Genomic DNA, 14,626 nt, shown 5'->3' on the forward strand with positions numbered 1-14,626 from the left:
GTTTTTTTATTAACATATATACCGACTTGATCCAACTATACTATAGTGAAGAAAATGACGACATTACACATTAGAAATTTAGACAAGTGGTGTTATACTATTAATGAGATTTAAATGTATGTGTATGGTCAATGAAGTGCACATAAAACTGCACCACTAATCCATAATTGAGATTAATTAAGAGCTGAAAGTGAGATGAGATGGGCAGTCATGTTACACGTTAGGTGACTTAACAACTACCTTTACTTCACTTGTAAACTCTCCCTTCCCTTTCCTCTTTCCCTTTTCCCCCATTACACAATCCCAACCCGATTTCTTTCCCATCTCTTCGTATTTCATTTCATCAGTACATGACTCTAACACGACACAAAAAGTTAGACCGAACAACAATGTGGTATAGTAAGTAAAAGCAAGTTTGCTTATGCAAAAAGCAAAACCAACACTTTAGTACTAGTAACAATGCTTTGGTGATGATTGAATCTTGAAAAACAAAAATGAATAAATCTATACACTTCATAGAAGAAAGTGCAAGCAACATTGGCAATGATCATGAGGTTGATAGAAGTGGCTCGCGTGTGGCGCGAATCCACCACGGCTTCAACTCCTCCTCAACCGGGGCTGGCAGGTTGAGGTCAAGAAAATCGCGGCGGGTGCTCTTGGGCTGATGATCAGTGATCAAATGTGATCTCTTGTGACCACCCAAAGCCTGGCCTGATGGGAACACCTTCAGGCAAATCGGACACTCGTGATCTGGCTTTGGTATTTCTGTTGGAATTGTTGGAGCGCAACAGCCTTTGAACTTCTTGTGACTGGCTCTGTGGCCACCCAATGCTTGGTAAGACGGGAATCCCTTATTACAGATCATGCACCTAAACTTGGAGCAATCTGATTGGCTGAGAGAGTTAACCAGCTCGGACGATGGATCAAGATCAAGATTCTGATTGGCCTTGGATTTCTTCTTCTTCCTAGATTCGCTCTCCTCGAAAGTGATGCAATCCATGGAGAGGAGTATAAGGCTCAAGGCCACCTCCTCCCTGTCATCGTCATCATCATCATCGTCAGAGAATCTTTTCCGGGGCTTCTTGGGCGTTGATGAGATGTTGATCAAGTGAGACCTCATGTGGCCTCCCAGGGACCGGCCGCAGGGGAACATTTTCCTGCAGAATTTGCACTTGTGCTTTGATTTATGATCAACTTCTTCCATAGCTATTGAATGAATGAATTATGACTAAGTTGCCATGAAAAGATGAGGCAGAGCAAGAAAAGTGTTGAAGAAAGTGAGCTACTCTCTCTCTTTCTTTGCTTGGTTGCTCTAACTAGAAGTAGAAGTAGAAATAGGGTAGTTGAGAGGTGAAGAAAAATATCAAAATATGAAGTGAAGGGTCGGTTACCTTTGTTGCTAATGATGGCGATCAGCAAGCCACTACTACAATTAAACAAGACAACTTTTTTCAAATGGGATTAATTATTACTAATTCTTTTCGACATTAATGTTATAAAAAATTGATAGATGATAATTTTAAAAAGTATTCTTTTCTTTGTCTTGGTTATAAGGAAAAGGGAAATGAGAGATGGGAAATTCAAGTGTTTGTCTTTGGAAGTTATTCTGTTGGACTTTTACTATATGTGCTTTGTTGCAGTTTGCACAATGTAGGGGTGGGCCCAGATTTTAGTTGCCAACAAAGCTTGCCACTTCACTTACTTTTGTTTGACAAATCATTTTGGTTTGGATTTAAAGCTTAACCATGTAGTTGTGTGTTGAATGTTGATTGACTCACATTGCCTTACTTTGGTGAAGGGTAATGCTTTTGTGTAATAATAATGAGAAATTGAGTCAATTGAGAGTTTGTGTTCATTTCTAATTAATGCCATTTTTCATCTAATTTATGGAAGTTAGCTGGTAAAACGATTTTTGTTCTATCTAATAGGTCGAAAGTTTAAGTCATTATTGGGCAGATGATGAACCATTATAAATAATAATGCGGTTCCTCGTATTTTCATTCTTATTTGGACAATGAAATGAAATAAAAATTAAAAATATTCTAAAATAAACTAAAGAATATTCTCTCTATTTCCTAAAAATAGAAACTTTGGAAACGACATAAATTTTAATGCAAAATTAGTAAAGTGAAATAAATAAAGAAATAAAATGGCTAAAATAGGAGAGAGAAAGAGAAAAAAATAGTAAAATTAATGTTAGTGGATTGTGCGGTCTATTTTCTAAAATAGAAATTTTTTATAGTATTTAGGAAATGAAACAAAAATGAAGAAGTTTCTAATTTTAGGAAATAAGGACATTGCTTTTTTCTTCTCTCATCAAAAATAAATAATTTAATATATATAAATGAGTCAAGTGCTCAAATTCTAAAAAAGCATGAGACAAGACGATGTAATATCGATATCGAATTTTTTACTTAGTAGGATCAATTTCAAGTTTAGTAAGAATAATTAATAATAGAAGTAAAAAACAAATAATAGTTGGAAATTTGCTACTAATGTGATTGGTCTTCCGTTGCTGCATTAATGCCGGCCTTTTACGGCATGCTATAGTTTACTACTATTATCTTATTGCAAAAATCATTTAATTAAAATTTATGATATCCTCATCTTTAGCCAACATTTTATTCCAAGATTAAGCTGTACTTTGTCTATATGCTGCCAATCTTTTGTTTCTTTATATGTATACTGAATTAAGGAGGTCTGAAGATGGAATTATTGAGTGTGATTACTAGCTAGGAAACACCCCTAAATAATTGATTATTTTCCCAAACATTTTTGGTTGATTTGTTTGAGCAAGAACCATGTGCAAGCACATTGTATGTGGTGAGTGTTCATGCATTACAGCTTCTTTTCCCAACAATTGCTTTCTTGTGATTGGTTTATGGAATCTTATTTTCCCGTCAATTGCTTTATGGTTCATACTATTCGCACTTTTCTTTAGTACATATTATTTAAACAATAAGTAATTTTATTAGTATTTTTAAGTGTAATAAAAAAATACTTAATTAACTCTATATCTTATTTAAATAGCTTAATTTTTACTTAAAATAGAAATAGTGCAAGTAGCTTTAGATGATCCGTAAAGAAAAAGTGCGAATAGCGTAAAATGGAGGGAGCAGTATAATTTTGAGTCTGAAGCTTTCCTTTTTTAGTTTGATCTTTTATTATTCAACTTCCTGAAATATAAACTTAAGTACTATTAGAGCATCTTCAATGGTCGGCTAGCGACCGGCTAGCCGATTTTTCGCGCTGGCCGATCGGCTAGCCGAACCATTGGAGGCGGCTAGCGCGAAATCGGCGAGCGAACCGGCGTGGGCTGGCCGATGCGCTGGCCGATCGGCTAGCCGCCATTGTGGCGGCCCGATCGGCCAGCACCGATTTTTGTTTTTTTTTTAAAAAAAAACCCTATATACAAACGCGATTTTCGTTTCATTTTCATTTGCACCACTTGTTTTAACGAGTTTTCTCTCTCTCTAACTTTCTGTACAAGAGCATCATCGAGCGATGAGTAACGCGGGTGGTAGCGGTGGTGGTAGTGGTGGTAGTGGTGAGGATGCTGAGGAGTACGAACGGAGGATGAACGAGGCTATGAATGCCTACATGAACCGCGAGATGGAGCGGTACATGCGTATGGTGGAACAGCAGGCGATACCTCGCCCTCCACGGGTTATCCACCGCCGAGCAGTGATTGATCGGGATCACGCCGCTGCACATCAGCGGCTGTACGACGACTACTTTTCAGAGAACCCGCGGTTTCCTGCCAACTTGTTCCGGCAGCGTTTTAGAATGCGCAGGGAGTTGTTTATGCGCATCGTTGGCGCATTAGAGCGTCGATATCTGTGTTTCCGCTTTAGGCACGATGCGGCTGGCAGACCCGGCCACACCCCTATTCAAAAGTGCACGGCGGCAATCAGGCAGTTGGCCTACGGAGGCGCGGCAGACATGTGGGATAAGTACCTCCACATCGGTGAGTCGACGGCCCTGGAATGTCTGAAGGATTTCTGTGGGGGCGTGATAAGCGTTTTCGGTGAGCAGTACCTTCGAAACCCTACTCCCGAAGATTGTCAGAATTTGATGCAGATGCACGGGGAGAAGCATGGGTTCCCCGGGATGTTAGGCAGCATAGAGTGTATGCATTGGGAGTGGAAGAACTGTCCGACTGGCTGGAAGGGGGCCTACACGACCGGCTACAAGTCAAAGAATCCCACGATAATCCTCGAGGCCGCAGCTGATTACCGGCTGTGGATCTGGCATGCGTATTTTGGGGTAGCCGGGTCGAACAACGACCTCAACGTCCTGAACTCGTCTCCCCTCTTCAACGAGAAGTGCCAGGGCGTCGGTCCAGCCGTCTCATTTGTGGCCAACGACAACCGGCATGATATGGGCTACTACTTGGCGGATGGGATATACCCTCGGTGGCCGGTCTTTGTGAAGACGATCAGGCAAACAAGTGATGAAAAGAAGGCCTACTTTGCGGAACGACAGGAGTCGGCGCGCAAGGACGTGGAGCGCGCATTTGGTGTGCTCCAGTCCCGATGGGCGGCAATTAAGGGTCCAACGCGTTTGTGGGATGTCGGATGCGTTTCCCAGATAATGTATGCCTGCATTATCCTGCATAACATGATCGTCGAAGACGAAGGCGTACAACTGACTAGTTGGGCCAATGATGATGAAGCCGGTCCAAGCCACGAAACGGCCACCCCTAGTGTACGACGTGGGGTACCTCTCGATGAAGCCGGCCGCCTCAAGGAATTTGCCGACATGCGCCAAGTGGATGCTCATATTCAACTCCAAAAGGATATAATTGAAGAGTTGTGGGCACGGAGGACTGCACGCCGATAGTTTTTTTTCTTTATTATGTACCTTTTTAAATGTAATTTTTTTTATCTATGTACCTTTTTTAAATGCAATTAATGAATTTTCCCGTATATGTCTCGTAAATTTAATTCCGTAATTTAATCGTAATTTTAATTCCGTAAATGTAGTATGTTTTGAATTATTTTTATTGCGGCTGGCCTAAATCTGATGTGGCAGGTGGATTGTTAGTGCTGCTGACGTGGCAGGGGGAGAAACTGCTGGCCGATTTCTGGCCGAAGTACCATTGGAGATGCTCTTATACTTAATAATCACTATTGAGTTCAAAACGGCTTTTAAGAAATACTCCGTATAAAGGAAAATGGATGGCAAAAAGATATTACCTCTGTCCCACATTATTTGAGTCACTTCTTTTTTTGCACTCGTTTTTAAAAAATTATACTCCAATAAATAGTTAAAGTGGAGAGAGAGAATATGAACAAGAAGACTCTCCTCTGCATTATTCTCTCTCTTATTTTTTTCTCTTTCCACTTTAACTATTTATTACTCCTCATTTTTTCAAAACGAGTGCAAAAAAAAAATGACTCAAGTAACATGAGACGGATGAAGTATATTCCATTTTTACATACTGGTTTTATGGAATAGTAAAATATGAGTCAAATTAGTTAAAAAAATATAAGATCTACTTATTATTTATAGTAATAGCGAACCGGAAGTTCTAATCACAAACCAAAGAAGTACAAAATATAAACCATATATATTTGGTGCTCAAGAAGGTAGTAGATGAGTAAGCCATTTTACGATGAAATAGCCCAATGTTTTCCAACATATATTCCGACTTCTAATCGCAGAAGAAAGAAGTACAAAATACTCGAATCATACATATTTGTTGGTGTTCAAGAAAGTAGATGAGTAATCCATTTTAGGATGAAATAGCCCAGTGTTTTCTACATTTCTTCTTCTTAATCTTTCGAGATATTGAATTAAATTAATGGAGACACTATTTTAGAGGAGTGGGCTAGAAATAGTAGCAGCATATATAGTGTGACAATAGTGTAATTTATTTACTATCAAGTCACCAAATTCAGTTGCAACATTCACCCAACTTTGTGGACCACAACATTATAGGTTATCAATGTAACCGCAAAATGTCTTGTGACAGTGAGAAAAAGGAAAATGTTACCACGTAGGGGCAAATTGTCTTTTCATACAATAACTAACAGCACCATCTCAATATTATTGACCTATAAACATACATTTATTGGCATTTTTGACCCAACACTTTAATATATAATGCATCCTATGAGATTTTCCTAAATTACCCCTAAAATAATTGTAAGTAATAAAGATAGAGTAATGATAGAGCATCGTAAATAAGCTATAAACAATTTTGATCATGTGATTTTTTTTGTTTATACATCTGTATTGGTTAATTATTTTGTGTAGAAAATTGAAATGTATATAGTGGGAATATTAGGCTACAAAACTTAGTTTAAAACAAATATTGTGAACCATAAATTTATTAGTAAGATACTCCGTACGTGCTTTGTTGCTTAAACGATCTCCCCCCATTTGAAAACAATTAAGACTTAATCCTAACATCACTACTAAAGTTGGATTACTATGTTACTACTAATGTAATGGTTAGATTTTTGTTAGATGATCCAATTATTAAACCTTTTTTCTCCTGAATTTTTAATTTGTAAATAAGATTTGTGTGTTCTCGTCTTGAATTAACGTACATGTGTAAAAGCCCAGTAACCTTTATCATTTTATGAACTTAATTATGGTCCACAACTATATACTGCATTCATTTAAAAATAATATAAACCGCTCCTACAATCTTCCCAATTTTTCATAAAATAAAATTGAAACCCCAGCAATAAAGGCCCCACATCTCTGTCCCACAATATTGTGAGAGGTGTTAAATCAGGGTTCACAGTGACCCGCTAAGGAGGAGGGTCTAACACAACAGTAGTGAGATTTGATCCTTGACCATTCATACAAATTTGCCCCTCCAAAACCAATTACGTTAATCCCTATTGACAATCTTCCCAATTTTTAATCTACTGATTGGAGAGGAAAAGTATTATCAAATGAGTCGTATTTCTTCATCTAATCCACACCATTAATTAGAAATTAAGTTGTAATTAATACTTTAGTTATGTACGTACGTCTCTATTAAGTAGTATGATGGCGTTAAATATATTATGTAAACAAAACTAAATAAATGTGTTTGTAATATAAAAAGACACGCCACTCTAATTTTGTAGAGTGCGTACTGCTTAGAATAATATTTTTAAGATAATAAAAAAGGGAGTGTTAGGGTGCCACAACCTTTTAAAATAACACTATACCATCATTCATAAGCAATCATTTGTAGACGTGGACGAATAATAAACTGTCACGTGGCAAAAAAAAAAAAAAACTGAAAAAGACGGCCAGCAATATGTTGTATATACTATACAACAATTTTTCTTGGCCAGCAATATCCAACATGCTATACAACAATCTATAGATTGTTGTGTAGCGTTTATAATATTGTTGTATAATGTTTATAATATTGTTGTATAAGTGGTGTCACGGTGTCACTTTAAGAGGGATTGTCATTTGAAGACGATCCTAATAAGAAATCATAAATAAATAATGGTGCATATTGATTTTTAATTATATGATGTACTCAATTACTATTTACATTAAAGAATAGTAAGTCATGTCTTTTTTCTCTTATATTTATGAAGTACATTTTCCAGTTTTCACGTAGATCTTTACAGCCATAGTGATTTGAATCTTCAGACTTATCAAGTAAATAAAATGTTTTATCAATTAAATTGCATGATGGAATGGAATGAGGGTGGAATGGAATGGAGTTTGAAATGAAATAAAGATAGGAATGAGATGTCAATTTCCTTGGATTTCCTTTGCATTTTTATCCATTCACTCGTTCATTTTATCACATCAAGCAAATAAATAGAATGAAATTAGGAATCACATTCCGTTCCACCTTTCATTCCATCGTTACCAAGAAGCCTCTTGTATAAAAGAGAACACAGCAAACATGTATACACATAATTCATCATATTATGATGATAGACTAAATAGAGTTAATGGATTCCTCTACTCAGCATTATATGCTAAATGAACACTCAAAATTGCCAATGTTCAAATAAAAAAAAATATTTCTTTTTTCTTATAAAAAATACATGCAATTAGTTTGCAAAACTATAATTTCTAACTTTTGTTTGTTTTAATGATAATGTGCTCTTTATTTTCACTAAACCAACTCAATACTTGCTTGCCTGCATTCACACGTCACTGTAACAAGTCTCATCTATAAAGACACAAATTTAAAGACGCAATTACATGTGTGGAGAATTTTTAAAAATCATCAAAATTAATAATGCAAAAGAAAAACGTCTTAAATTAAGGACGCATTAGAACAGCTGTGACGTCTAATTGATGTAAGTTTAATTTTAATTTCAAATGTCAACACATACCAAACAAAAATTGAATACGCGCGTGTCTCATTAATTTGAACATTCATTCCCTTTTGACGAATACTATAATATATTGTGCCATATAAATACACGAATTATATACTATAAATTGAAAATTTTGTTATTGATTTAACTAAATTTATATCATAATAAAAAAGATGTGAATAACTTTCAAAATGAATCTAAAGGCCAAAATTGGTCCTGAACATATACTCATTTTATGATTTTGGTCATACACTTTATCTTTCGAATTTTTTGGTCCTGTACATTTCAAATCGGATCACAATTGGTCATCCATTAATAATTCCGTTAATATTTAACGGTCAACGATTTTAATCACAATTTTGACCAATCAAAGCTGTTAATTATGATTTTACATCCTAATTATATCCTTAATTATTTTAATAAATTTTCATTTAAAATATATAACAAATATCATAAAAAAACAAAAATGAAATATACAGCCCAACTCAATTAATCAATCATCTCCTTAATTAATCCTGGTAATGCTCACCAACATTGATCCCTCCGCACGTCGGAGCCCCCTTTCTCCTACTGCCACATCGCCGCCGCCACCAAACGCAAGCGACGAGAAATCCCGCTCAAAAGCCCTAAAAATCTGTGTGGGGATATGGGGAGTGGAATCGGCGGCGTTGTCGGGGGCGGAGAAGGATCAAGTGGTGGTGGTAGGAGAGAGCATCGACGCAGTTGAGGTCACGCGGCAACTAAGGAAGGGCGTGGGCCACGCGGAGCTCGTGAGCGTCGGCGAGGATAAGAAAGAAGATACTAAGCCCGCGGCGGCGACGCCGGCGAATGCGACGCCTGTTTTCTGGTCGGAACCCTTGGTTGCAGATCTCTCGCACACGTACCGATCCGGGTTCCGGTGGGGCGGTGCTTGCGTTTGGTGGCGGCGGCGGTGTGGAAGTAGGAGAAAGGGGGCTCCGGTGCGGCGGAGGGATCAATGTTGGTGAGCATTACCAGGATTAATTAGGAGATGATTGATTTATTAAATTGGGCCGTATATTTCATTTTTTGTTTTTTACTAATATTTGTTGTATATTTTAAATGAAAATTTATTAAAATAATTAAGGATATAATTAGGGTGTAAGTAATCATAATTAACAGCTTTGATTGGTCAAAATTGTGATTAAAATCGTTGACCGTTAAATATTAACGGATGACCAATTGTGATCCGATTTGAAATGTACATGACCGAAAAATTCAAATGATAAAGTTTAGGACCAATATCATAAAATGAGCATATGCTAATGACCAATTTTGGCCATTACTCTTGATTCATTATCCTGATTTTCTTATTAAACTCGAATATTAATTAATTGGTAAATGGACTTTTTTTTATGTAGTATGAAAATAATTATTCAAAGATCCAACATTTCATCTCTAAAAGAAGAAAACAATTATTTCTCAAACAAATAACAATTTCGTCAAACATTCATTGAGAAGAAGTATGTTGAATACATATACATATGTGATCCTTGCGTCTATTGTAGTGGATTGGGAACATGCTGATCGGCGGCGGCCAAGATTTTCCGACGGCATCATCGCCGAAACATTCACGGGATAATATACATTATTCCTGGAAGCATCCTATAGATCCATTGCAATCTGTATTGCACCGAGCACAACATTCATCTAGAGTTTCACCCCTATATTAAGTGAACCCTTAATTAAGACAATCATCATCATCATAAATAAAACAAAGATGATTTTTATTTTGGATTTTCTTTTTAGGAAATAGGTTTGATTTGTGTGTTGGATTTAAGATATAGTACATGTTATATATGCTGAGGTTAGTGATAAAATGCAAACTTCAAATATTGTATAAACTCCAAATTATGATCTGGACTGTCAGAAAATGTCAACAAATGACAAAATTATAGTAACAGAAATGTCAGCACAGTATCAATCGTTGACACTGTGTTGACATTTTTTGTTGCTAAAATTTTATCGTCTATTGACATTTTTTAACAATCCAGATCATAATTTGGAATTTGTACAATATTTAGAATTTGCATTTAATTACATCCATATATATTGTTGTATAGTTGACAAAACAAATGTTGATTTAATAACATTCTCGATCGATTTTTAGCTTCAACCTCAATTAAGACAATCATCATCGACAACTATGAAGTTAATTTTCATTTATTTTAAAAAAGTAAGTCTTATCTACATTATTCTCCACTTATTTAGTTCTCTTTTCACTATAATTAATTATTATCATTTTCTTAAAATGAGTGCTAAAATAGTGGAGATAGTATTTATAAAAAGTTAGATATATGGCTTGTTTAGAAGTAGATGACCCCTAATCAATTCTTTTTTATGCATTAATTGTAATTTCCTCTTTCTATTTTTGATTAATGACATGAAAAAGTATAGTTAAAGTGTTTGGGAGGTGTGTGTGAGTTGACTATTTGAAAAGTGTTTGAAAAGTCTATTTGAAAAGTGTGTGCGAGATAAAGCAGAATATTATTGCAGATAGAGATGAGATTGAAAATATTATGAAATTTAAATGAAAATTGTTGAGAGAGATTAAAAAAATATTATTGCAGATAGAATACTACTTTAAATTATCGAAACGAAAAATACTTTGTCACATTAATTATTTGAACTTGGGATGATAGTCATTTACACTATGAAGTATGAAATGTAGTCAAATTATGGTTAATTAATAGGATTTGCTAGTGAATATATTAAATTTTTAAATTTTCCCAATTGTTATATGTATGTATAAGACAATATCTTTAGTTATAGCTCAAAATAAATACGTTTCATTATAATAGGAAAGGAAAAAAAATGAAGCAAAATAAAAAATATACAGTACTACCTTAGTCTACTGTCATTAGTCTTATTTAGTTATTATACGGTGTCGTTTGAGCATCATAAAAAATAGATTCATTGAAATTTTTTTACTTAATTATTAAATATAACAGCAAACAATATCTAGGACAAATGTTAAACCATAATTTATAAAATAAGAGTGCAAAGTTTTATTAATTCTTATTCATGAAGCTGAAAATGCAACATTTAGAAATGAAACAAAATAAGAAACATAACAACTTAAACCAAAAATTGCAACAATGTGAAGGAATTTGAGTGTTGCACTAAGCCACAGCAGGCATATCCTTGAGCCATGGATCCAGTGGCTTCCCAATGGAATACACTATGAACCCTATCTCCCTCAGCTTCTCCACATCCACCACATTCCTCCCGTCAAACACGAACGCCGGCTTCTGCATCCCCTCGTAGATCCGCCCGTAGTCGAGCCCTTTGAACTCCTCCCACTCCGTCATCACACACACCGCGTGCGCCCCCTTGCTCGCCTCATATGCGTCCCCCATCACGCTCACCTGCTTGGCAGCCTCCCCCGCGGCCGGCTGCAGGTGGGCCGGGTGGTCCCACTCAAACTTGTTCAGGGCCAGATCCCTCTGGATCTGGTCCTCGCTCACCTGAGGATCGTAGATCCTCAGGTGAGCCTTATCCCCTATAAGCCCCTTGCACACGTCAATTGCCGCGGTCTCCCTTGTGTCACCCGTGTCCTTCTTGAACGCGAACCCTAGGATCGCGACCTTCTTCCCCGTGACCGTGTTGAACATGGACGACACCACCCGGTTCACGAACCGGCTCTTTTGGTAGTCGTTCACCTTGATCACTTGCCTCCAGTATCCAGCCACCTCGGCCAGGCCGTTGCACTCGCAGATGTAGACGAGGTTGAGGATGTCCTTCTGGAAGCAGGACCCGCCGAACCCCACGCTCGCCTTCAGGAACTTGGGCCCAATCCTCGAGTCCGTCCCAATGGCATGGGCCACCTGCGCCACGTCGGCTCCTGTGGCCTCACAGAGAGCCGACATGGCATTCACTGAGGAGATCCTCTGCGCCAGGAACGCGTTGGCGGCCAGCTTCGACAGCTCAGCCGACCACAGGTTGGTGCAGAGGATCTTATCCTCCGGGACCCAATGTGCGTACACGGACTTCAACGTCTCGACCGCCTTTCGCCCATCGGAGGTCTCCCGACCTCCGATGAGGACGCGGTCGGGATTAAAAAGATCCTGAATGGCCGTGCCCTCGGCCAAAAACTCCGGGTTAGACAGAATCTGATACTTAATCCCCTTACTATTGTGAGTGAGAATCCTCTCAATAGCCTCAGCAGTCTTAACAGGGACAGTGGACTTCTCAACCACAATCTTGTCCGATTTCGAGACGTCGGCGATCATCCGGGCCGCGCTCTCCCAGTAGGTGAGATCGGCCGCCTTGCCGGCCCCAAGGCCGCGCGTCTTGGTGGGGGTGTTGACGGAGACAAACACAATGTCGGCCTCGGCCACGTGCCTCTCGACGTCGGTGCTGAAGAAAAGGTTCTTTCCCCTGCACTGCTTCACCACCTCATCCAGCCCTGGCTCGTAGATGGGCAGCACGTCACTGTTCCAAGCTTGGATCCGGCTAACCGAGATGTCCACCACCGCAACCTCAATCGACGGGCACTTCACCGCGATCACCGCCATCGTTGGCCCGCCGACGTAGCCGGCACCGATGCAGCAGATCTTCACCATCTTTCACAACAATGTACAAACTGAAACATACACATTTTTGCTTCATTATCAATCATTAATTTTCATATTCCATCAACACAACATCTAATATCTCTATAGACTCTATAGCTTCAAGCATCATTAAGAGAAAATAAAATCACATTCAATGTAGTACATGATTGATGATTGTAACATCCAAATTTTCAATCAAAACAATCTACTTTCACTTTTTCTTTTATCACTATTTACCTAACAGAGAGCAGAGTAGAGAACTGAAGAATCCTTACAAATCCTGATTTTTTCAAAATTTAATTGCTTTAATTTGCAAAGAATGTTAACCCAAGTAAATTATCTAAATAAAGGATGATTAAAAATTGAACTTAAGCACCTATTTTCAAGGGCAAATCAAAGAAATCAACCAAGGAATTCAGAGAAAATGAAAAAATGTCACAACAAATAAGAAGATCACGAGATAATTAAACTAATTCTACAAAGCTTAAAAATCTTGCTAGAAAAAAGAGCAATAAAGCATTCATTTATTTAGCAAAGAAGATTAAGGGATTGAAAGCAGAGAACTGACCTCGAATGGGAGAGAGAAAGCAGAGGTGAGGCTTTGAAGATTGTGAAATGAAAGAAGCATATATAGTGATGGGAGTAGGAGAAGATCTGCAAACAACACTGTCAAACTAAGCAAAGTGACATGAGCAAGATTTATTGCAATTTGTAGAATAAAATGTATATTAACGAGAGTTCGACACGTTTACGGAGTTGTTCCTTTCAGTAACAAATAAGGCAGTTTTAAACAGCTTTTCTTGCCTAAGTTTACTTTTATTGCACATTTAATAGTGTTAAATACCTATTTCCAATCTCAACAGTCAGAAAAGATTAATGAGATACTTTCTTAAATAAATAAAAATCACATGATTAATAGCCAAGTACTACCTTATATACAAGATGGTTATGTGTTTTTAAGTTTTATCTTAGTTCAGTCATATTCTTTCTAGATGCCTTCAAGATAGTTGAGTTGTATTCCTTTTTTAATTTATCTCAGAGTAGTTGAGTCATTTTCTTTTATTAATAAAATTTTAATCTCTCTTATTTTACTCTTTCTTACTTTGTTCCCTCTCTCCATTTTAACCTTTAATAAATCAATATCCTAAATCTTGTGCCTGAAAGAAATGCCCCAGCTATCTTGGGTTGGGACGGAAGGCGTAAATTGGTAAAATAAGAGAGATAAATAGAATGACAGTTGAAATAGTTTTAGTAGATAGTGAAACTCATATTATTATTAGTGTTGTATGAATTGTTATGATAGATCATAATGATATAAGTTGTAAATAAATTGATGTATATGAGTAATTAATTGATGACAACTTTTCATAAATAGAAATGATTATATTTTTATGAATGAACGAAAATAGAAATTGTACACATTTTTATAAAATGAAGGGAGTTTCTTTTACTTTATTCATTTACACTTTATTCTCTCTTATCTTATCTTTTACTTTTTTTTTTAATCATTTTATCTACTTTATTTGCACTTTATTCTTACTTATCTCTTCTGCTTTATTCTCTCTTTATTTAATTTTTTATTTATTTCATTTAATACAATTATTTTTAAAAGTACTCTTGTGATTCTATATGGTAAAAGAGGAAAAATTAATGGGAATTTGTTATATTTATCTAATCTTTTTAGGGAAGTTACATGAAATAACTACCCTCGTGATAGTGTGTCACGGTTATAAATATGATCCAGAAGCACTCATT

General features: G+C 36.9%; 3 protein-coding genes across 3 annotated transcripts; 1 reads left to right on the plus strand and 2 right to left on the minus strand.

The window, feature by feature from the left end:
• Positions 1-374: 374 nt before the first annotated feature.
• Positions 375-1,386, minus strand: LOC125201996 (zinc finger protein ZAT1-like). Its single transcript, XM_048100306.2, has one exon. The coding sequence runs from the start codon at positions 1,202-1,204 to the stop codon at positions 548-550; it is 657 nt and encodes a 218-aa protein (XP_047956263.1). The 5' UTR covers positions 1,205-1,386; the 3' UTR covers positions 375-547.
• A 7,432-nt stretch (positions 1,387-8,818) lies between these two features.
• On the plus strand, positions 8,819-9,283 carry LOC148932260 (heavy metal-associated isoprenylated plant protein 47-like). Its single transcript, XM_089065046.1, has one exon. The coding sequence runs from the start codon at positions 8,819-8,821 to the stop codon at positions 9,281-9,283; it is 465 nt and encodes a 154-aa protein (XP_088921172.1).
• A 2,016-nt stretch (positions 9,284-11,299) lies between these two features.
• LOC125203244 (UDP-glucose 6-dehydrogenase 3-like) lies at positions 11,300-13,598 on the minus strand. The gene is made up of 2 exons (XM_048101589.2): positions 13,440-13,598; positions 11,300-12,900 (listed from the first exon to the last, which is right to left on the minus strand). Exon 2 carries the CDS (start codon positions 12,878-12,880, stop codon positions 11,438-11,440), a length of 1,443 nt encoding a protein of 480 aa, XP_047957546.1. The 5' UTR covers positions 12,881-12,900; positions 13,440-13,598; the 3' UTR covers positions 11,300-11,437.
• Positions 13,599-14,626: the final 1,028 nt, after the last annotated feature.

This window comes from Salvia hispanica, chromosome 2 (assembly GCF_029641045.1).
Source record: "Salvia hispanica isolate PSC_SH4W2 chromosome 2, Shi_PSC_v1, whole genome shotgun sequence".
Taxonomy (NCBI): Eukaryota; Viridiplantae; Streptophyta; class Magnoliopsida; order Lamiales; family Lamiaceae; genus Salvia; species Salvia hispanica.